Source organism: Condylura cristata, unplaced genomic scaffold, assembly GCF_000260355.1.
Source record: "Condylura cristata isolate star-nosed mole 26May11 unplaced genomic scaffold, ConCri1.0 scaffold00003, whole genome shotgun sequence".
Lineage (NCBI taxonomy): Eukaryota > Metazoa > Chordata > Mammalia > Eulipotyphla > Talpidae > Condylura > Condylura cristata.
In genome coordinates, this window is record NW_004567104.1 from 12,137,504 (window position 1) to 12,161,342 (window position 23,839).

General features: G+C 33.1%; 1 protein-coding gene across 6 annotated transcripts in view; it reads left to right on the forward strand.

Moving 5' to 3' along the window:
- The window catches only part of NLGN1 (neuroligin 1), a 787,895-nt gene extending 784,941 nt beyond the window's left edge, over positions 1–2,954 (forward strand). For 4 of the 6 annotated variants that reach the window (XM_004674972.2, XM_004674973.2, XM_004674977.2 and 1 more), the window contains one exon: positions 307–1,260. In XM_004674972.2, the coding sequence (XP_004675029.1) occupies positions 307–1,129 (823 nt within the window). In that variant the 3' untranslated portion in view covers positions 1,130–1,260. Of the gene's footprint in view, positions 1–306 lie in introns of all 6 variants that reach the window. The other 2 variants (XM_004674974.2, XM_004674975.2) reach the window with 2 other exon arrangements.
- The last annotated feature ends 20,885 nt before the right edge of the window (positions 2,955–23,839 follow it).

Sequence of the window (23,839 nt, forward strand, 5' to 3'; positions counted from 1 at the left end):
GGTTAAAGCACAGCACTACAAAGCTAGTTGTAACCGCTTCAGCATGAGTTCGATCCCCAGTCAGGGAGGTGACCCATATGGCACAGCAGACCTCTCCTGTCTCACCAGCTGTTCCCCTCAGCAGTGTAACTCATCAATCTGCCTGTTCTGCTGCCTACTCTGTCTCTGGTGAATCCTCTCATCATCCCTCTACCTCTGACCTGTACACCCAGTTCTGTATGAAAAAAATTGTTAAAAATGAAACTAGTAATATTTGGACTAAGGAAAAGGTAAATTTGTTCTAATAGTTTATTTTCTTTTTCCTAGTGACCCAAATCAACCAGTTCCACAAGACACAAAATTCATCCATACCAAACCTAACCGCTTTGAAGAAGTAGCATGGACCAGATATTCCCAGAAAGACCAACTTTATCTCCATATTGGATTAAAACCAAGAGTTAAAGAACATTACAGAGCCAATAAGGTGAACCTCTGGTTAGAGCTGGTACCTCATCTACATAATCTCAATGACATTTCTCAGTATACCTCGACAACAACTAAAGTGCCATCAACTGATATCACTTTCAGACCTACGAGAAAAAATTCTGTACCAGTCACATCAGCCTTTCCCACTGCCAAGCAGGATGATCCCAAACAACAGCCAAGTCCATTTTCAGTGGATCAAAGGGACTACTCAACAGAGCTGAGTGTCACAATAGCAGTTGGAGCTTCATTGCTGTTTCTGAACATCTTGGCCTTTGCAGCCCTGTACTACAAAAAGGATAAGCGGAGACATGATGTTCACCGGCGGTGCAGCCCTCAGCGTACTACAACCAATGATCTGACCCATGCCCAAGAGGAGGAGATCATGTCCCTTCAGATGAAGCACACTGATTTGGATCATGAATGTGAGTCCATCCATCCACATGAGGTGGTTCTTCGGACCGCCTGTCCCCCAGATTACACACTAGCTATGAGGAGGTCACCTGATGATGTTCCCTTAATGACACCCAACACCATTACAATGATTCCTAACACTATACCAGGGATTCAGCCCTTACACACATTCAATACATTTACAGGAGGACAGAACAATACTCTGCCCCACCCTCATCCCCACCCCCATTCACATTCAACAACCAGGGTATAGCCAGATAAGAGAAACAAACTCTATTTTTTTTTTTTTGATGGATTGCAGTAAAAGATTACTGAAGATTCCTTGGCTTTCATCCTACAAGACTCTTACTATTTAAATAAGGAGGAATATTATGTGAATATACATATCAAGAACTTTGGGGGTTTTGAAAAAAAAATGAATTGTACATATATACACAAATCAACTTTAAAATGCATTCCAATTGCTTGAAGCAATTGTTCTGAATGATACTTTTTCATTTACATTCAAGAATTAATTTTTTGAAGATTTATGTTACGTAATGGAATTAGGCATGTGGAACACCAACAGGAGAGAACTATGTCTGAAATACAAAAATCAAAATCAAAAATAACCATGAATATGCACAAGGGACACACCAATGGAATGTCAGATAATTTCCACCAGTTTTTATTTGGAGCTGTTTTATTGTGTAGACCATATTTACATATTTGGATAAGTACACAAAGCACCAATGCTGTTAATGGCCTTAGCAGAGGCTTATGCTGAAATTTGCCAGTAAAACAGAAGTTTAAAGACTGGCAGGTACAACATTATCACATAAGTGCTGTCAGTATAAAGTTGTGGGGATAAAGGAAACTGGATATTTTTAGCACGATGTGCATGATAATTTATATGCTTGGTGGCTGTGCTGCTGATTAAGCCGTAATTAAAATTCTTCTCATCCCATTGGATTTTTTAATAGAAGCTTCCTCCATCAATTGGCAGAACCTAAAGAAGATTTTAAGGGGCAAAAGTAATTATAATAAAGTAATTCACAGTAGCTTTGATAATAAAGGAAATTAGTTATTAAAGGTATTTGAAGCAACTTTAGGTATAGTGGTGAATACTCACTGATATGAATCCCAGAAAAAAAAAATCCTGTGTTTTTAATGTTCCTTTCATTCCCAACCAAATAATTGATAGAAATGTAATCCTAATTGGACATGTTTTATAGGATCTATAATTTTTTTGTGTTTTTTGTTACTTTGTATTTTGTTCCTTTGGGTAGGGTGAAGTATGTCCAAAGAGTTACTTGCAGCAGTCTTTAATGATACGAAGATGCCCCAAATTGCCTCTCTGATTACAGTTCTCAGTTAATTGATTTACTCACATTGCATGACGAAATGTTTACTACTAATAATTCAATATACAGTTATGTCCCTCCTCACATCACTTATCTTTCTCACTGAGGTTCATTCATTGGAATTTATTCACGCAATCTCAGTAGATTACGACGTAGATAAAGAACCTTAAAGGAGAGTCAACACCTGGAGGATTTTAGTCTTACAATGTGTGTGATTTTAAGCGAGTATTCTAAGACCACAGGAAACTCTTCATCCTCCTGTTGTTTACTAGTAACAGTATATCACAGACCTTTCCAAATGTTTGTATATGTAATCAGATGTACATTTATATTAAAAAAAATATGAGATGGACTTAAAGAGCACATCCTGATACTTTCTCTCTTACCTGTACTATATTTCTATTAGACTAAAGTTATGTGATTTTTTTTTACATTTTTTCAGATGACTAGCAATTTTGATAGTTTGTAAGATAATGCAAAGAACTTTCTCTGACAAACTAACTGCAGTAACAGAAACCTTTCTTTTCAGTTACTCTTTTTCAAGAATGAAAGCTTATTATACAACAAAAAATTGTATACTACTTGATGGAAACAACTTTGTACATCTTGGCCATGTCACTGGTCATTGCGTGAAATAAAGATAATCTGGATAATGACTATTAGTCCAATGCTAAGAGACATGATCTTTGCTCATTAAAGAGCTAAAATGTTTATTGCTGTTTTGTCTTTTTTTTTTTTTAAGAAAAAAAAGGAAAAGAAATATTACTGTCCCAGAAAGTCATTTTTCTAGACCAGTCAGGTTTTTGAAGACATACAGGTAACTTCTACAGAAAGGCAATTCTCATCTAAGGAGAAACTGATGAAACTTTAGTTAATATTATAAATTTATATGCCAAGGAACTTATCAATGTGAAAATTTTTAGCTTTGTACTTTTAAATATCTCATATGCAAAAGTATTGTAAAAATAAAATATACTGGCTGTTTTTAGTTAGAAACACAGTTCCAATTCTGGTCATCAGGTAAAGGGTTATAGGAAATAAATGTGCACTATTTGATGGATTGAGAATATTTAGGTTCATAATATAGTAGTGATTAAACTCTCAGAAAGTAATGGATTGAAAGTTATCATTCTAGGAGAATTCAAAAGTACTGAGAAAGACATTAAGCCTACACTAAAAGATTAAAATCTTTGATTTCAAGGAAATTCTTTGCTGATAATTTTCCCTTAGGATTATTAACTATTAGTAAAATGCAAATATTGCTTGATAACATCAAATAAAAATCTCTGTCAGAAGCAAAAAGTCTTCAAAATCCAGAGCGGTCTACACACAGCTTTTGCCTGGTGTGGTTATGCTTTTTAGCCTGTGAACTGCCAATGGATACCAATTAAAAAAAAAAATTGTTAAGCATCTGAATACTATTTAATCAAAAAAAAGTCTTTTGCTAAGTTGGTTAAACAAAAGATGAAACCATAGAAATGACAACAAAATAAGATTTGAATGAATTATTTCACTATTTCACTTGAGAAAATCAAATTGTCGAATATGGTTTAATGATGGTCACATTTATACCTATCTGTTACTTTAAATTTATCCATCAATCTGTTTCATAACCAATACCTATCATTTTCCATTTAAGAAAATGACTTAGCCTTATTATTTTATCTAAATTAATATAGTACCAAATTTTTGGAAGGTAAAGAAGCTCTAGATTTCACTACTGTTCTCAAGTTGTAATAATGTCATGTGAATGAGTGTTAGTTTCTAGTTTCATAATTGCAGCAGCTAGTTTATGAATGTAAAATGATGTCCCACAATAAGCAGAACATTGAGAACTGTTTTTAAAGCTGAAACATTTTTAAATGCAAGATATATTTTGAATAATGGTATTAAATGTTAACAAGTCTATGTAACATACATTTAATTAGATAATAATTTCATTTCGAAAAAAAATCTGTCACAAAATTTAAAGAATAATTGTGGCATTATTTATTAAATTCAGCTTTCCCTGTCTCAGATTAAATTGGAAATGTTAAGGGCATAGAATATATATACAAAAGCTACACCAAATTGACTTTATTTTATTGTTTGGCTGTTATACAAAGTTACTGCCAAATGTTTATCAACAGATTTACATCGTTTCAGTGTATGGGATTAGAAATATAAAGGTGATAGATTTCATAGTTTAAATTTTTTTTCAACATGTTAACTGTGCACAAATTGTAGCTACTATTACTACTGTAGATATGTCACAAAGTTCATCAATAATTTTATGGAAATTAGAAAGTCATTTGTGAAAGCATTAAAAAATGCCCAATTAGCATTTAGAGAGCTCATGTTAAGAGATCAAAGTGGAAAATCTCAGTAAAGTCTGCATTCTTCATTTCAAATTGAGAAGTTTCCTATAGTGATGTTTTGATTCATTTTTTTTAAATCTGAACAGACTCAAAAGTGCAGCAACATTTTTTAAAGATAAATAAACATATTGAATACTGCAGAGAAAAACAGGATAGCACTAATTTTCCTACAGAAAGAAAATGCCAAAACTCAATTGCTTTGTCTATAATATAGTCGCAGTTATTCCATCTGGTAACATACTCATATTGCTATACATGCTAATATCAAGAAAGAGTACAATAAAATGTTATAAATATGTTCCAGCTTTAAAGACACTAATATATAAAAATGACTGGGGTTCTTTCTTTGGTGAGTTTCATAGAAATACTTTCATAGGACAAAATAATGAATGGAATTCTGAGGAAGCTGTCAACTTTCATGACAGTGCTTTGATGTTTATTTTCTTCTGTGTTATTGGTTCAAAGTACTTGCCTTTTCCTTCATTTCTAGTAATTAGTTGTTATAAACTATCAGTTTTTAATGTGAGTGAAAATTAGATAATTTGGTTATACTTGTGAAAACTTGATCCCAAATAAATTCAATTAATGGACACTTCCCCGCTGAGATTTTGTTATCATTCATTTAATTATCTTGTCAAGCTTTACTGTTACAATTGTTTTGGCTCTTTAGTCAATAAACTAAAGGGATTTCTTCAACAGCTTTATATCTCTCCTGTACTTGTAAGAACATACATGTCAAATTTCTATCAGCTGTCTCTAAGAAGTTTTCTTACTGTTGTGAAACATTTGGTAAGCAATTTGATTTTTTCATAAGTATTCTGATTTGATTTTATTCTGGCACTTTGCTGTCTATGTATCAGTTCTATTTACAAGAGTTGTGGAGTATAAAGACTGGAAACACCATGTGCATGGTCTAAGTGCCTTTCTTCCTAGAATTTTATTTTATAAATTTTTATCACACTTTTTATAATTTGCATGCTCTGATCATTCAGATACAGTGGGATGATCATGTTGTAAATTTTCAAGAAGACATTTTTATTTAAAAATACATTTTCTTGCACTTAATTTGTTTTTTTGTATTTTATAAAATGAGTTCAAATGATTCCTGGCAAAGAATGAGTTGGATTTGAGATGGCAACAAAAAATTATTTAATCATCAGATTTAATTGTACTTAAGTATTGACACCTAAATTTATAACAAACTAATGTTTGTCTAGATAAGTTTAACTAAAAGAAGTTTGAAGTTGGTAGGGGTAAACATAAATTTGATAGACATCTAAATGTTTTAGTCCGTCATTATATATACCATGCTGTATGTGTCTCCTTTATACTGCATTACTTATAGGATACTTAAGTGGCCCGTTCAGATGCACATATTTACAAATGACATTGTATATCTCTTTACATATGTACTAATGCGATGGGATTTATTTCTCCATGGAAAGTCAAGTGCTAGCAGTATTACATTGAAATGAATGATAACAAAGCTTTAAAGAAATTTGTAAAGATACAATAATAAAATTTAGCAGATGAAGTTAAGACAAAGGGGCTACTTTTGAATGCCATTTCAGAATTAATATTCATACTAGATGGTATGCTTAAAGGATTTTAGTGTTTAGGATTCATCATTTCTCTGCAGTCATATCATTTAGCAACTTAAGGGAACATGTCATGCCTTTGTTAAAAAGACCATTGGGTTGTCATAATTCAGTTTGTGTTTGGACATCCCTGGGTTTCATTAAAAACACATTTATTATCATGAATAAATTTTACCATGTTTTCCAAATTGTGTTGACTATTTTTAAACTCAGAAATAATTTCTTCTCTGTTTGACATACAAGATGAGTGTTTCCTTGCAGCGATTATTGTCCTCACATATGCTAGCAGTTCTGATTTATTGAAAATAATGACATTTTATGATCTGTTCACCTTTCTTGGTGAATAAAGGGAAATGTTTAAAAGAGCAAGATTTGGGAATTTGGATACAGTTGTTACCCAGTTTGTCAGAAAGAGAGCGGTAAGAAGGAAGAAAAACAGGGAATGATTAAAAACATGAGAGAAAGAAAGGGAAAATCATCTCAATTTTAAGGAATATATTTTTACCTCTAGATAGCTTTTTCTTAAAAAAAATTATTTGACATTATATTTAAAAAAAGAGAAATAAGTCTCTTTAAGCCATAGATTATAATGGTTAGAATTCAAAATTTTAAAATATTTTAAAAAATAGTTTAATCATTGGCTTTGTCTTGGTCAAATTGTATCACTGAAAACAAAGACAAAAACTGTATTTTGTTGCCTTGTACTAATCATCTTGGCTAAGAAGACTAAGTGATAATAGCCATCTCTCACTACATACAGTGCAATAAATAAGACCTCACAGAAATTCCCCACACTCATGGCATAAAGATCAATATTTACAAATAGTGAAAGGAGAGAATTAACATTGTTTTGCAGGTCTCTGTGGCTGGATATAGTCATAAGTACTCAATAAACAGTTCAAAAATGTGTTCTAGGAATTTTACTTTCCATGAAAAGATTTTGGTATTTTGAAGGATTTGATGCTATGTATCATTATATTTTCATATTTTCTTACACTTTGCAGATTAAGTTATTTCTGAGTTCAAAAAACTTGCAAATATACCTTGTAAATATTTCGTATGAAAATAATGTTTTCCAGTGGAATGCCAATTTGAAGTATTTTCCATTATCTTACTCCTTTAGAAATGCTTAAAATGTCCCCTGAAAAATAATCAACTGTGCTATTAGAGCTGACTTCCTCTGAAGAAATGAGATCTTTCCATGACTCACTGCAGCTTTCCCATTATCATTTATGTCTTCTTCTCAAAAGGGTATGAAATTTTGAAAAAAATTTTAAGGTGATTTAAATAAGTGGTGGCTCAGGCAGATTAGAAGTCAGAGAACATCCATTAAGAAATAAAAGGAGGGCCCTCCCTGGTGGCGAAGTGAGTTAAAGCACAGCACCAAGAAGCTAAAGCCACTCCAGCATTAGTTCAATCCCAGTCTTGGAGGTGGTCCACATGGTGTGGTAGATCTCTCCTGACCCGCCCACTTCTCCTCTCAGCAGTGTATTTCATTGCTGTGCCTGTTCTGCTCCCTACTCTGTCTCTGGTGTATCCTCTCACCACCCCTGTCCCTCTGGCCTATTCCTCAGTTCTCTATGCATGAATAAATAAATCTTTTTAAGAAAAAAAGGAAGAAAGAAATCAGTTATAATTCACACAACAAAGAATGACCACTGTGGTGATATACCGTGTGGAAAGTTATACACATGTGCCAACTCTATAACTTACTCACTAATATACAACTACTGCTAAGCATGGTTTTATATATATATATATATATATATACAAAACCGTAAAGCCTCCACTGAAGAGTAACTGCAACAATAATTCATTTCAGAAAAGTGGCAGATCGCAAATCAATATACATAAGCCAGTTTTGTCTTTATAGTCAAGCAATAAGCTAGAAGAGAAAGAATTCAGGTAACTATACCACTTACAATCACATCAATAAAGAATAAAATACCAAGAAGTAAGCTTGGAATATGTTTAAGCTATTCTGATCATTTTTGTGTTATCTGCTTTTCTAAATCATCACACAATTAGGTTTATTTTTTACATATCTTAAAATAGTAAATGTAAAACAGTATATTTGAGTTCACCACAGATTCAGTTCTTTGAACCAGTACATCAGTAAAGGTAAGTGTGTAGAAATCCTTCTCAATACTAAATATGGGTGTATCTGAAGCCATTCATGGCAAATAAATGACTATTCCAGCTTAAAGTCAAGCAATCCAACCATTGTTATGAATCTTCTAAACTATACTGAAGTTGTCTTCTTCCCATATCTGGTATTGATGAGCAATGTTATTTCTTTTTGTTATTGCCTTTACCTTTTAACTCCTAGGTGGAATGAAATTTGAGGTTAGTTACTAAAAATGACAAGGAAAAAGAAGATAGTCTAACCTGAAATGATATACTATAGTGACAATCAAGCATTTTTAGTCTGAAGCCATTCTAACAAATGGTCTTTCAGACCACTTAGACCACCAGAAACAGGGCAATGTAGTTTTCTATCTAGCATATCTGGAAATACAGAGAGAGAGAGAGAGAAAAGAGAGAGAGAGAGATTGAAGTTGTCTTTCAGTCCTTACAACTATTAGTGAAAGGTAATGGAAATGATGTTAATTTAAAAAAAAATACATGGTACAGTAATGGCTGGGCATTTGGGGGTATAGAAGAATATTATATACAATTGTTGAGGTCACAGCTCAACAGTATTGACACCTGTATAGTATTATAAACCAATCTTTAAGTCAATTTAAAAAATTCTTATACAGTAGACACACACACATATACAATTATATATATGTATGTATATATATATATGTATATATATATATATATATATATAATTATTTAGCTTCTGTCACAGTCTCAACATTGTATATCATTCATTGCACAGCATCAACATCTGGAATTCAAGAGCCAGTGGTACTATTTGAAAGCATTAGAGATTTTATCTTAAGATGATCTACTGTTTTATTTATTTTTTTTCTTTGAAAGTCATCACCTGAATTCCTTTCAAATACTGAAAAAACTATCTTATTTTCCATGAGTCATTTTTTTCTTATAGCAAAATTTACCAGTTTTGGTAGAAAATATTTTAGTTTTTTCACCATTTTTAGAATATCTTCCTAGCCATACACTTCTTCTGAAGTGCAATATATAGAATGTGATCTATCACTACTACCAACTCCCTCATCATAGAAACTGGGTTCTTTTAATATACTTTTTAAAGAGATTTCTTCATTTATGCATATAGAACTGGGGTACAGGCCAAAGGGGCAAGAGTAGTGAGAGGATTCACCAGAGACAGAGGGGGAAACAGAACAGGCAGATCGACTTAAGTGTACTTACACTGCTGAGGGGAGCAATGGGCAAGACAGGTGAGGTCTGCTACAACATTCTGATCACCTCTGGAACTGGAGGTCAAACTCGCACTGAGGCAGCTGTGGCTAGCTTGCAGTGCTACATCCTAACCCATTGCACCAGTAGGGAGGGCCTCTTTAAATATAGTTTTGATAATATTTTTCCCCTAAAAGCCACTAGATACTTGTAATTCATATTGAGACTTGTTTATTAAGGTCCCTAAATTTTTTACATGTACTGCTGTTAAACAAACTCTGACTTCACCCTATCCATAGTCAATGGAATTTTTCTTCATCTTCAGGATATGAACAATTTAAAATTTCATCTCACAAGATTTAGTACACTGCCCTAGATTAAGACTTTTTTTAATGAATTCCAGGATAATGAAATCAAATATGGTGAAAGCATTCTTTTATCTTCACTCTGCTTATTTAGTGAAAGTACTAAAGAAGAACCAGGTTGAGAATGGTAAATACATACAAAATATAGTTGAAATTAAATGAGCATTTATTGTATTCTAGGTTCTATATCATACTCTAGAATAAGCCTCTACATATCACCCTCAAATTACCTATCAATACTTTTGTATATACCCATTAATTAATTAATTCTTTTAAAGTTACTGGTTAAAAGCCTATTGTGAGTCACTACTTTCGTAGTAATAGAAAAGTGAATAAAACAGCAACTTCTCCATTATAACAATCAACTTATATATATAAATAGCATAACCTATTACATGAGATATTTGAAATATCCATTTTCTCCCATTTAAAATATTTGAATTTTCCTTCCATAGTAGGAAATTTGAAATAGTTTCTTTAGAGCTTCTAGTTAGAGATTATTGAGTTGTTGGTGTTTTATATTTATTGATAGAACTTATTACAATAAAAATATTCTGACACTATCAAATATTCACATAAATTACCTGCCATAATTTAAATGCTGATATGTCTAGTCAAATGGGGCCTTGAAATGGGATTACTTAAAAGAAAAAGTAATATATGCAACAGGTTTAAAAATATCCAAGTAAGAAAATATTTTAAGTGAGTAAACATGAAAAGTAAAAATCTTTCTCTTCAATCCCTTTGTCCTCTCCCCAGAGACATTCAAAGATATTAATTTGTCTGTGTGTTTGTGTGTATATTTTTATATATAAAAACACTCCAAAAAAAGGTATATCAAATGTGCATTGTCTCTGTATGTTTATGAGATAGATATACACAAATATTTTTTCTTAAAATTAATCTAGAAGTACATAAATATATGCACAGTTCTCAATGTTTTATTGAGAAAAGTACAGTAAGTAAAAATAAGTCTCAAATTTTCCCACAAATCCAAACTTATTCTAAGCAGAATTACAAGAAAGTAATAATGTTTGTTTCCATAGCCTCCATTAGTAAAGGTCAAGAATGGCCAGGACTATTTTTTAAAAAAGAAAAAGGAACAACTATTTCACTTACCATATTTCAAGAGTAACCATTAAGCTATCATAATTAAAACATGGTAGTACCAATTTAGAAAGAGAAAAAGAAATGGAGAATAACAGAACTCATAAATAGAGCAATAAAAAGGAAGAACTTGGTATATTTTAGAGTAATAGTAAAAATCAAGAGGAAAGCCTAAATTCTCCAGCTAAAAATATACACACACATGCACACACACACGTATACATGGATATGTGTGTGCACATAGATATATATCTGTATATATGTATGTATAGATACATATTTGTATATCTATATGTGTATGTATGTATATCTCTATATAAATATGTATCTATTGGTATACAGCTATACACACGGGGATAAATTTCTATGCCATACTCACAAAAATAAAGACATAAGTGAGAAAAACTTAATAGTAAATGCTCTCAAAAAATATATTAGAAAATATTGTTACAAACTGGAAGTAGTAAAGAATTTTACTTTCAAAGACACAAAAAACATAAACCAAAAAGGAAAAATAGAAACTGAAATATGTACATCAAAAATAAGAACTTTAAAGTAATAAGTCTATGCTGAAAATAATTTCAACACATATAAGCAATGAAAGACTAATTAATGTGTTGGATAGAAAACTACCATGGATCAATGAGGAGGAGACAAACAATTCAAAAGAAAAATAAGACTACTAAAATATTTTGGAATTACAAGATTATGCTTCTTCCCATTTCCTAATTCTTACAAAAATATAAGTAGTACAATAAATCCATTAGTCCATCAGAAAAAAAATATATAGGGGGAAAAAAACTAACAAATGAGAAGTTTTAAAAAGTTTTACAAGATAAAATTAGATAAATGGTATTAAGGAAATAATGTTATCTATAAACTAACAAATCACAGTATAAAAGTTAAAATAGACTGATAGAATTCATGGAAAAACAATAAGTGAAAGAATGATGTAAAATTTTAAAATAAATATGAAAAATTGCTTTAAGAATATTTTAAAATCCTCACTGAAAAACAAAAGTTAAAAGGAAGGAAAATTCTAAAACTAAAGAAAGGTAAAATGAAGTAATATGACACTAGAATAAATGACAATACAGAAAGAGAAGATTCAGCCTGTGTTTATATGAAATCTGAAAAAGATAAATAAAACAGGGGAGGAACAAATATAAAGACAACTATGATTCAAGAAATAGCTCTTTAAAAAGAAACAACCCATTATGGAAATAACAAGCCCATGACTGAAGAGGTGTTGTAACTCTAATCAACTCTTAAGACCTCATCAGGTCTTTTAGTGATTATAAGAAAATTCATACATATAAAACATACACAATAAAAATGATCAAATTAAAATGTATCATAAAGGATGAAATCAGCAAAATTTACTTGACAGCACAAAATACATGCAAGAAATCATAGGCAAAATACTCCAGGACGTTGACCTCAATGATATACTGGCCATAACTTCTATGGCCAGGGTATCAAAGGCAAAAATAAACAAATGACAATATCTGCAATGAAAAAGCTTTTTCACAATAAAAGAAATTATCAGTAAAATAAGACACCCAAGTGAATGGGAGGAAATGTTTGCATATCATATAACTAACAAAGGTAATATCTAAGATATACAAATAACATATAATTCAAGCAATAGAAAACAAATAACCCAATTTTTAAAAATAAGGTGATAAGACTTAAGTAGACACTACTCAAAAGAAGATACAGATGGACAGCAGGTACATGAAAACACTCTATCATGATTTATCATGACCAAAATGCAAATCAAATCCACAGTGAGTTAACATCTCACAACTGTGAGAATGACCCATATTGAAACATTTAAGAAAAACATCCTGTCAAGAATGTGAAGTAAAATAACTTTTCATGCACTGTTGCTGGGAATATAGATGGGTCATCCTATGAAAAACAGTATGGAGATATAAAGAACAAATCTATATGATCCAGCAATTCCACTGCTAGGTATCTGGCTGAAAAATCAAAACCACCAATGTGAAGGGATATTCATACACCTATGTTCATATCAATGCTATTTACAATAGCCAAATTATGACTAAGTGCCAAAGGACAATTACAAATTTGTGGTATATGCATACATTGGGATATTACTGTTATTGAAAAAAAAAAAAGAGGAACTCTTGTTATTTGTGATAATTTGAATCGAACTGTAAGTGAGTATACTAAGTGAAATAAGTCAGAAGGAGAAAAACATCCTGTCAAGAATGTGAAGTAAAATAACTTTTCATGCACTGTTGCTGGGAATATAGATGGGTCATCCTATCTATAGGATGATTTCCCTTATATATGAAATATAGAGAAACCAGAGTTTGAGAAAATTAAGCCAAACACAAACTCTAGAAATCTGTCTGTAAAACGGAGGCTATCAGTGGAGGAGCAAAGGTTGGAGGGTGCACAATGGACCGAAGTAGAGGAATATTGGAGCTTGGAAGTGGAGTGTGTTGTCCTAACATACATCTGATGAAGCTGGATATTATAGTTGTGAATCATAAACAGTGCTGTAAACTGAGGTTGCCTTTTGGTGGCAAAAATATAAAGAAAAACAATGCAAAACAAGCCCCAAGATAGTGATGATTTATAGGAGAGGACAGAAGTTGTGGTAGAGATGGGGTATGTGAGGGATTTTGTGTTCTTTCAAAAATTCTATTTTGTAAACAGGGTGGTTTTTCTCAAGTATTTTCCCTATAATAATGTATCAAAATATTTATTTCATGAAATTTTCCTATACTTGTATTATATTTTGCAATAAGTTAAAAAGAGTATAATAAAAAATATAAATTATCTTCAGACTTACTACATCTGAGTTTATGCATTCAAAGGGTCTACCCATTCTCTGGTATTATGGAAGGAAAAATGACCTCTTCAAGGTACACCATGACAATGCCACGACTTCAGAAGAATGTTCCCAACACTTCTAGACAACATCAGCTCTGGAAGCTAGGAATCAGTGACTACCTTCTCATTTTTGAGGGGAAATTCCGAACAACTTAAAATTTTTAAATAGACAATATGTTAGTCCAATATAAATGTCTGAGAAGATAAACATCAAAGAGAAAGAATCAGGGAATAGTAAGACAACTATTCTGTTCAGAAAGCCAGAAAATAGTATCCCAGTTCTCAGTGAGATCTGGTAAACTTTGAAACACAACTGAAATTGATGGAGTACCTGATGGGTTTCATTATATGAAAAAAAAAAATTGTACAGATTTCGTAATTATTTTTGCTGAATTTTAGAAAGATGTAATGCAGAGGGAAAAGAGACATGAGAAATGGAATGTAACTTTCAAAAATATATTTGTGCACAATAAAAGTACATTTAAGGAATAACTTTTACAAATACAAATATTAGTCAAAGGATATTTTCTCCTTTATTTTCTATTTTTTTTTATTTTTCTTTGATTGATTTTTAAAGACGTGAATTAGCACTTTCACCAAGTGTACTATTGTTTCCCCTACATGGGGCAAAAATGTAACTATCACTTTTTTTATCTTTTCCATTTTAATGTAAATGGAAAATCATTATTATATTAATTTACACTTGTAAATTGTTGCAAACCACCTTTTCTTATGCTTTAAATCACTGTACTTCTTTTTATCTTAAATGTTTTCTTTACTTTGCATCTCTTTCCTAATTGTTTATTAATCTCTTCCTCTGAAACTATAAAAGTTCTCTACAAAGAAATTAAATCAGTACTTCTTGTCACATGTGTGTAAATAATTTTGCTCATTTTTCCTTTGAATTGTATGTTATTTTGTGCTGGGCAGAAATGTTTCTGTTTTATTATTTAAATTTGAGTGTTTCCTTCATGTTTTCTGGATTTTATGTCTCACTTAGAAAAATATTGCTAATTCAGAGATTTTTTTTTTAAATTCTCTAATTTCCTCTGTACTGATAGGCTTGTTGTTTATACTTATATCTGTTATTCATTTGATATTTATATTGACAAAAAAGTTAAGAAGGAATTTAGGTCAATTTTTCCCTGATACATCAAGAATTTAGTAGAATGAAGACCTTAATAAAAAGGATTGTTTTATTGTAAAGTGCAGAACTGTTTGTTTTCAGTCATTGAAATCTGTCAGGCTATATAAGATCAAAATGCCAATTAACCATGTGTAGATTACTGTCACTTAGTCTTCTCACATGCTTAAGACTAACACCTGTCTGCTCACTCAGACTGTGACATTTATCTCCAAATGCTACCCCAAGGAGTTTAAAACTCAATAACCTGTGAAGGGAAAACTGTACATGGGACCTATCATAGTTTTTTGGCTGAAAAGTGTATTTACATCTACAGCCATATCTTCTTTTTACCACTCAATATTAAAATAACAAGTTTGCTGAAACTTACAATCAGAAAACAATTAAGAACAGTGAAGGCAAAGTGTTTTGATCTTTGTTGGCATCAGGAAAAAGTAGCACCAAGGTGTACTTTCACCTGTCCTGGAGTTAAGAGACCTAGTCAAACACATGAAAGATGTTGCCACAGAACTGAGGATTTTTTACCAAGTAGGATAGGTATTGTTATATATTTATGTGTTTATTTATTTATTTTTGCACAGAAGAACTGGAGGTCAGAGGTGCAGGGGATGAGATGTTTCACCAGAGACAGAGTGGGGAGCAGGCAGATCTACTGAAATACACTGATTTATAAGTATCACTGAATTCATACACTGAGGGTAGCAAGGGTCAGACAGGAGAAGACTGCTGCTCACCCGGGTCCGCTCCAAGGCGGAGGATCAAACTGAGGCCCTCTGGTGGTAGTGCTGACGCTTAACCCGTAGGCCACCAGAGAAGCCCAAATAGAGTATCTTAACAGCACAGACTGTCTTGGCATCTCCAAGATAACTTCCCTACTGTTGATCTTGGGTTTCTTCCCAGATTGTGCAGAAATAAAATATATAGTCCTGTGATCATTTTTCTCCTGTTGCTGTGAAAAATCTAATTTAACTGTTTGCCTAATACCTTCATTTCTTGCTCATGATGTATATTGTACCTCTGACTCTCTGCCCATTCTTTTCTGACATTGACTCTTGCAGCTCACAGTTTGCTACATGACTTATTTTTATCCTTTTTTTTTTCCCTCAAGACTTTAAAGACCCTTTTTACAAAGGAAGAAAAGTAACTAAAAGGAAGTAATCAAAGGTGCCACATTAGAGTTGAGGAATATTAACAGAAACTCTTTTTGTTCAGATTTCAACAAAGGCTTTTAGCAAAGATGAATGAATTCATGTCATGAAGCTGAGTGTGTTTTAAAAAGTGATAAAAGTTAATTGGATACTGCATGTGCAATACTGTGTAAAAGAAACCCTTTTAGTTGGGGTTAGAATACTTAACAGATGTTGATATATCTTATGTCTACTTCAGGATCCCTTTCTACACAGGGCCTGATAATGTTTGGGGAGAAAAAAAAAAAGAACATGGAAATGTGTATGCAGTTTTCAATGAAACACATTTGTGTCATTGCATAACATATGAGGAAATACATGTAAAGAAGGGAAAACTAGTTTTTCCTTAGGTAACCAAAAGTTTCTTTGAATAATGAACACATATGTTCTGTCTTTGAGATTTAAAAACCATGGAGAAGAATGAAGGCCAAAATAATTAGAGTTAAAGCTAAAATAATATTTATTTGCAGACAAAACTCTTAAAGGAGAAAAGACACTAAGATAATGATCATCAATAAGAATCAATCCTGTCAAATTTCCTCTTGAATTCCTCACATTTAACATTCTGTGTTAACTTCATTTTTTTACACTGTTCTTAACAGTTTATTTTGCCAAAAACTAATTGTATAAAACTATATACACATTTGGCATGAAGGTAACCATGTTCACCTACCAGGAAATATTATGTTCTCTCTTTGCTATGTAGACCAACAAAACAATAAAGCAAAATGACTCATGAGAATTTTTCCTACTGAGAATTCAGTCTTAAATATTGTGGCCAAATAATTTAATCACTGTTTTATACATCAGGTAAAAATACCCATCAAGTTTCACTTACCCAACTAAAAGGACTTCATCAAAGTTTTGCCTAGATGACTTTTGATGCAAAAAAGATCATCTCATTGCAAATCCAGAGATTCCCAAGTTCCTCCTTAACTTCTGCTCTATGTGACCCCCCAACAATTTTTATCTATCTCATCTCTATTCCTATTTAAACTTCATTGTTATTTTATACCTTTTAAAAAATATTTTTTATGTAAATAAAAGCTGTAGTACAGGCCAGAAGTGCAGGGAGTGAGAGGATTCCCCAGAGACATAGTGGGAAACAGAACAGGGAAATTGACTGAAATACACTGCTGAGTGGAGAAGTGAGCAGGACAGGAGAGTCTGCCACTCCATGTAGATCACCTCCCTGGCTGGGGATGGAAGTCATACTGCAGTGGCTGCCAATAGCTGCACCACAAGAGATGGTCTGCCATTTTATACTTTTGCCTCTCAACCACTCTGACCTTAGTGTTACACAAACTCCTACAGAAGTTTCTAAAATCATGTATGACACAACTGCTGTGTATATAAATAGGTTTCATTATCCTCTTCTCCTCTAGCATGAACATCAAACATAAGTAAAACACTATGAAATTCCCCAAATGTATTCTTGTTAGGTCTCTCTGTTCTGGGTCTTTGAGTAGACCCCTGTGTTCTTCCTATCCACTTGGTCAATCAAAGTCAACCCTTAAGAATTCAGTTTAGATTTCCTTTCTCTGAGTGATTATCATTGTGATTTATAGACTAGGTACAAACTGGGCCCTCTGCTTTATCCCTACCACAGCATAAATCACAAAAGGGAAATGATTTCTTATATGACATCAAAATCAAAAGTAATAAAAAACAAACATGTAAATTGGACTTCCTCAAGTCTTTCATTCTTCAAATGACAAACATAAGAAAGTGAAAAGACAACCTACACAAGGGAAGAAAACATTTTGAAATGATATAGTTGCTATCCAAATTATATAAACAATTCTCACAGCTCAATAAGTGCAAACATCTTTCAAGTTTTTCAGTTGAAGAACTAAGAATGGGATATGATTAAAACTGTTTTAGACAATCGTACAAAATTATGATTTCTTGAAACGAAATTGTGTAAGGAAAAAACAAAAACAAAAAAGCAATAACAGACAAAAGCTTGTTTTATCCCTGTCACAACATAACTCACACTTGTCTGTTTCTCTGTACCCCCTCAAGGCTGCAATCTCACTGAAGTTGGAAACTGTCTTATTTGCAGTTGTACGCTCTATGCTTACTGTGTCAGTTCAGATTTGAAAACAAAAGGACATTTAAAGACCTTGAAAATGCCTTGTTTTTTTCTACCTTTATGACATTTCACTGGCTATTATTTTTGTCTGAATTTTATCCCTATAATTTCATGTATCCTGCAGCTCTAGGTACACGTGTTGACCTACTATAAATCTACATACCCTTTCATGTCAGACTCAGTTGTTCTTTATGCCAATAATCGGCTGCACTAGAGTTAAGCTGCTTTCTACCCTAATCATGTAACACAAATCAAAACTGCTTTATTGTATGCTCAAACTATTTTTTTCTCCAAACTAGGATTAAAATGGGAAATATGTCTTAAATATTTGTATATATACTTTATCTATTATAGTACCTTTAGAGGATTGGTGCTAAAGATGTACTGAAAGAATTATTGTGAAATAATTTCTCAAAACTATGAATCCCTCTGTATTTTCTCAATAGTATGTCATTTATTTCTACCTATTTCTTTTACCAATCTGATACCATGCTGCAGCAAAAATCCCTTTGAAAACATCTTGGGTGCAATAAAAGTGCATGAGTAATTCTGTTGGTATAGGTGGAATTGTAATTAGAAATCACCCACTTCTAGTGAAGTTTCAAAGACTCAAAGAGCTCTAGCAGGAATTTTCTTCTTCACACAAGAGCATTGTGAGGTATTTACCTTTTCTAAATGTTCTCTCACCACTCGCCTGACCGAAGTCCAACCACCCAGGCTTGAACATCCAGCTGAAATTAGATATTATTTGTGAAGTCTTCCTTGTTTTCTATGAGTGAGAAATACTCTATGTTATCACCATAGACAATACTATGTGAATCTCTCTTATAACAGTCATTGTCTGCCTCATGTTTTCATGAATATTCATTCCCATGTCTTATATCCCTTCTAGAGTGTGAGTTTCCAGAGAAAAGAATTTATTCATGATGTTGCCTCCCCCCTTGCTCACAGAAAATTTCACTGTACATGTGTTGGATCTACTGTTTATAGATCTAATGAATGATGTATGACATATGTAAAAAGAATATGTATATGAATATGAAATGTACATATAGTGTTCATATTAAATTTTAAAGTAAAACTAATTTCTATCTAAAGTCAGTCCTTGCCACTGTAAATTATAAAATCAGGCTGATTAAAATAAGAGACCATACTGCTGTCCCAACTTGTATTCATGCCATTATGCTCCTTCCTAAAATATAGCAAGAATCTCAGATATAATTTAATCATATGTCTTAGATATCACTTCCTTCCAAAACATTCCCTGATTCCCCAAAGCTCTTCTGTAGTTCTCATTATAACTCCATAGCATTAATTACAGTATCTTGTAGTGACCCACTCATCTGACTGTTTTGTCTTCAAGTACTTTAGGGGCAGGTATTGTATTTTCGTTGACCTCTGTGCTTAGGAAGAAAGCTGTGGTAGGCAGAACCATGATCTACCTCTCACCAAAGAATGTCTACTTTCTAGTCTCCAGAAATCATGTGTGTGTTACCTAACATGGAAAAAGTAACTTTGCAGATGTAATAAAGTTAAAAATATTGAAATGAAAAAAAAAATTGAAATGGAAACACTATCCTAGGTTATCCAGGTAGAACGAAAATGTAATCATGTGCCCATGAAACACAAACAATATTGTAAAGCAAATTGACCTTAATTTAAAAAATCAAATTAAATGTATGTTAGAGGCAGGAGAGTCTGAGTCAGGAAAGATATGACAACACAACAGGCTGGAAATGGCATTTGTAGCTTGGAAGATGGAAGGGAGACACAAGCTGAGGAATATTGGTGATCCCTAGAAGTGGGAAAAGGCAAAGAAACAGATTTGCCCTAGACCCTCCATAAGGAATGCAGTTCTCTCTAGATATTGATGCTAGCACAGTTGAGATCATTCTGGACTTCTAACTTCCAGCAGTGTATGATAACAAATGTGTTGTTGTAAACTATTAAGTCCATGACAACAAATTTCATAACAATAGGTAATTGATAGAATAACCAACACAAAGCAGATGATTCAAAAATATCTGTTCACTAAAGAACCCCAGGATATTAAGCCTGAAAAATATCTCAGAATAAATGGATGAAGGTAAGTTGAGGGAAAAGGACAATCAAAGGGGGAAAAAATCCCTTGATAATTAGAGGTGGGGGTCTCCCTACTTGTCCAGGGGTTAAGTCTCAGTGCTATACCTGAAACAGACGACAGTCACAGCCGGAGTTTGATTCCCCAGCCAGGAGGCTGACCCACAAATCCTGGAGCAGACCTCTCCTGTCTCACTCACTGCTCCTCTCATTAACGTCTTTCATTGGATCTGCCTGTTCTGCTCCCCAGTCTGTCTCTGGTGAATTCTCTCACCCTTGCACCTCTGTTCTATATCCTAACTCTCCTATGCAAAACTAAATAAACAAAATCTTAAAATATAATTAGAGTTGGACTTGATAGAGAGGTGTAGATAAAAAATAAAACAAAAAACCTGTTTGGTATCGGTTATCTATGAAACAATCAGATACAGATATCCAGGAGCTGATGGGAAACCTGGCCCAGGAAGTCAGAGCAAATCTTATGCAAGCCAGTAGCCTTATAATATGAAGCAGGAATATGAAAATACTTGAATATCAGGCTAGAAACATAGTGTGTTGTTTCTTAAATACCAAGAGCAGCCAATGGTAATTCATTAGAAGGAGGTTGGGATGAGTACTGAAGATATTTGAGCAGAGAAATTATATATTTAAAGTGTTGCATTAAGATTAATTTGGAGACATATTTAAAATGGATTGATAGAAAGGGAGACTTAAGATAGATACACTTTATATTTTAGAGATCATTTTCAAAATCACTATCTTATTTGATCTTGCAGCATTCTTATGAGACAAGACAAAACAATATCAAAGTTAATATTTTGTATACATCATAAAACCAAAATATCATACTGATGATTATTTCAATCTACTTTTAAAGCTTACATATAATCTGTAATGTGCTCATTTTCTTATTATGCTTATCAATGTATTGGGGTTCTTGGTTAAACTCTTAAGTTCTTAATACTCAGAGACCATTTATAAATAGAAAATCATCAGAAGTGAATAGAATGTAGCCTGATTAAATATAATAATTCCTACCTAAGCTATTATCCTGAGGAGAAGGAAGAATAAAAAATTCTGTAAATGGACTAGATCAGATTCATACTATAATTAGCTATTGTTATGATAGAGTCATATTAATACAATATTGTCAACCAACTAAAAGCAATTTGATGAACCATGGAAAACCTTCTCTAGAAGGTATCTCACAATATTCAGAATTCAATATTGATTCTAATATCCATCTGGCAAGGCTTAAAAATCACAGCACTTAAAATCACATACTATAATGAAAGAGTCTCTGGGGCTATATTTAGGTGCTGTTAAATCACCAAGAATGATTTGGTCAGAACAAGAGATAGATAACTGAGAGAGTGCCCAGGTAAATCAGGTTAGGAGCTCAAAGTTTCACACCATTACAATTCCCAATTCAATTCTCTCTATGTGATTTATAGAAGGCTGCACTGAAGCATCTGTATGAATAATTCAGCACTGAGAGACATGAGAAACAATATAGACCTATCTACATATGGATTAAAATATGTTCTGAAACTGATTTCACTATGGTTCAAGCTCATCCTGGGCTCAATTTTGACTCATAGTTTAGCATTCCCCTATCATTAATTCATTATTTTTTCTGACATGTTTATTGCTGGCTAAGCATTTTTTCAAGCTGCAAATATTAGTAACTATTCAAAGGCTCTCCCTATTTCAGGGAGAAAGAAATGGTCAAAATGCTCATTGTTTGATCAATAAAGGAGAAGCATCACATATGGGGCTTCATTAGAGAAGAATCGAGAGTTCTCCCATAGGCCAACTGAATCAGAATGTGCGTTTTCACAAGATCCTCAAGTAATTCATTTACACATTATAACATGAGAAGCTCTAATCTAAACATAGAACTTTCAGAATTAGTTTTTCATTTTTATTTCCTCAAAATCCTCTAGCAAACATTTCTTTGTCATCACAGATGCTCAATTTCTCTTTTAAATTTCTTTTTCTTATGCTGATACATTTCTATGAGATCATAAATAGCCAGTTATATAAAGGGTTTTCAACCTCCTTACACCAGAAGACAGTGTAAGAAGGTTTATTCTTTTCATTAAACTTCTTGCTGAACTATATAAGTGCCACATTTCCTTTTCAGCTTAATTTCTGTGACTCTTAATAAGAGAAGAGGAGCTCAGCTGACAAAAAGAATTGCTGATATGAGTGGAATGCATTACAGTTTAATACCTATTTCTCTCTGGTTCCACTTCATGGGTAATAATTCCAATTACTGGATTGTTATTTTAACCAATTTATGTTAACTAGATACTAACTCATGGGAAACAGATAAACCTCCACAGTTTTATAGACTGACAATTTTGTTATCTACATTTTCCTCAGAGATTGCTTGGTTGTGAAATTTCCTCATGAATCAAGTGTACACAGAAATCTTTCTTGCTAGTTTTTTTGTTTGTTTGTTTGTTTGTTTTTTCCCCTAAACAGCAATCAGTTGGTTCTGCAAAGAAGATAGAAGTTGGCTGGCCTAGAGACTTCTTGTGCCTATGGTTCCCTGTCTTTCTAAATTAGCCAATGCTCTTGAGTTTGTGGTTAACTTCCATGTCCATCTCAAAGTCCTGTCCTCTCTCAGGCTCCTTAGTGTCCATCATAAAGCTTCTCATCTTCTGAATGTCCTCGTCATCCTCTGACTCTTCTCCATCCACTTTGGCTTCATCTCCATCCCACTTCCAGTCATAGCAAGGCTCTAAGAGAAGCACCTTGTCGTCTTTCTCCATAGAGCTCTAGAGTCAGGCTGCTGCTGTTCCTGCTGCTATCACTGTGTCCCTCAAACAAAGTCCACATTGAACAACACTACTCCAGTCTTTTGGAGCAAGAGTGGAGAAAACAGGGAGGACATGGCTTTTAAATTACTGCGTGACCTTGGCCAAATCACTTAAACTCTCTCAGTTCCTCATCATTCCAAGAGGCAGTAGCCTGCACTGCTCTTGAGCTGTGGAGTGCGTGGCAGCAGAATGATAGCAAAAACAAGTTTTCCACTTGCTGCAGTAATTTCCAGTCTCAACCAAGGTGAGCTACAACCATACAAGGGTGCACATTTATATACATGCAGGAAGCGGAGCTTCTGTTCCTGATTTTGCTACTACTTGCAACCCTTTGCCAACCTCATGGCTTTGGGCAGTCATATAGCCTATTGAATGTTCTATTTCATAAGAAGGGGAGCAAGGAATAATTTTTCATTCAATTTCAGTGTCTAATATGCATCACATTTCTTCAGATGTATCTGTCACACATTCCTCCAACAATTCTATAAAACTAAGGTTTAGTCTTTGATGAGAGAAAACTGGTCAAGTTTCAGAAGATTCTGTAGTGTTAAGGTTAAGGTTTGAATTAGGATTTTGGTTACATCTCAGAGTTAACTTCTCATTGTTTACAAGTACTTCAGAAGCACTTAAAACTCAGGACTATCTGATACCAAACCTAAGAG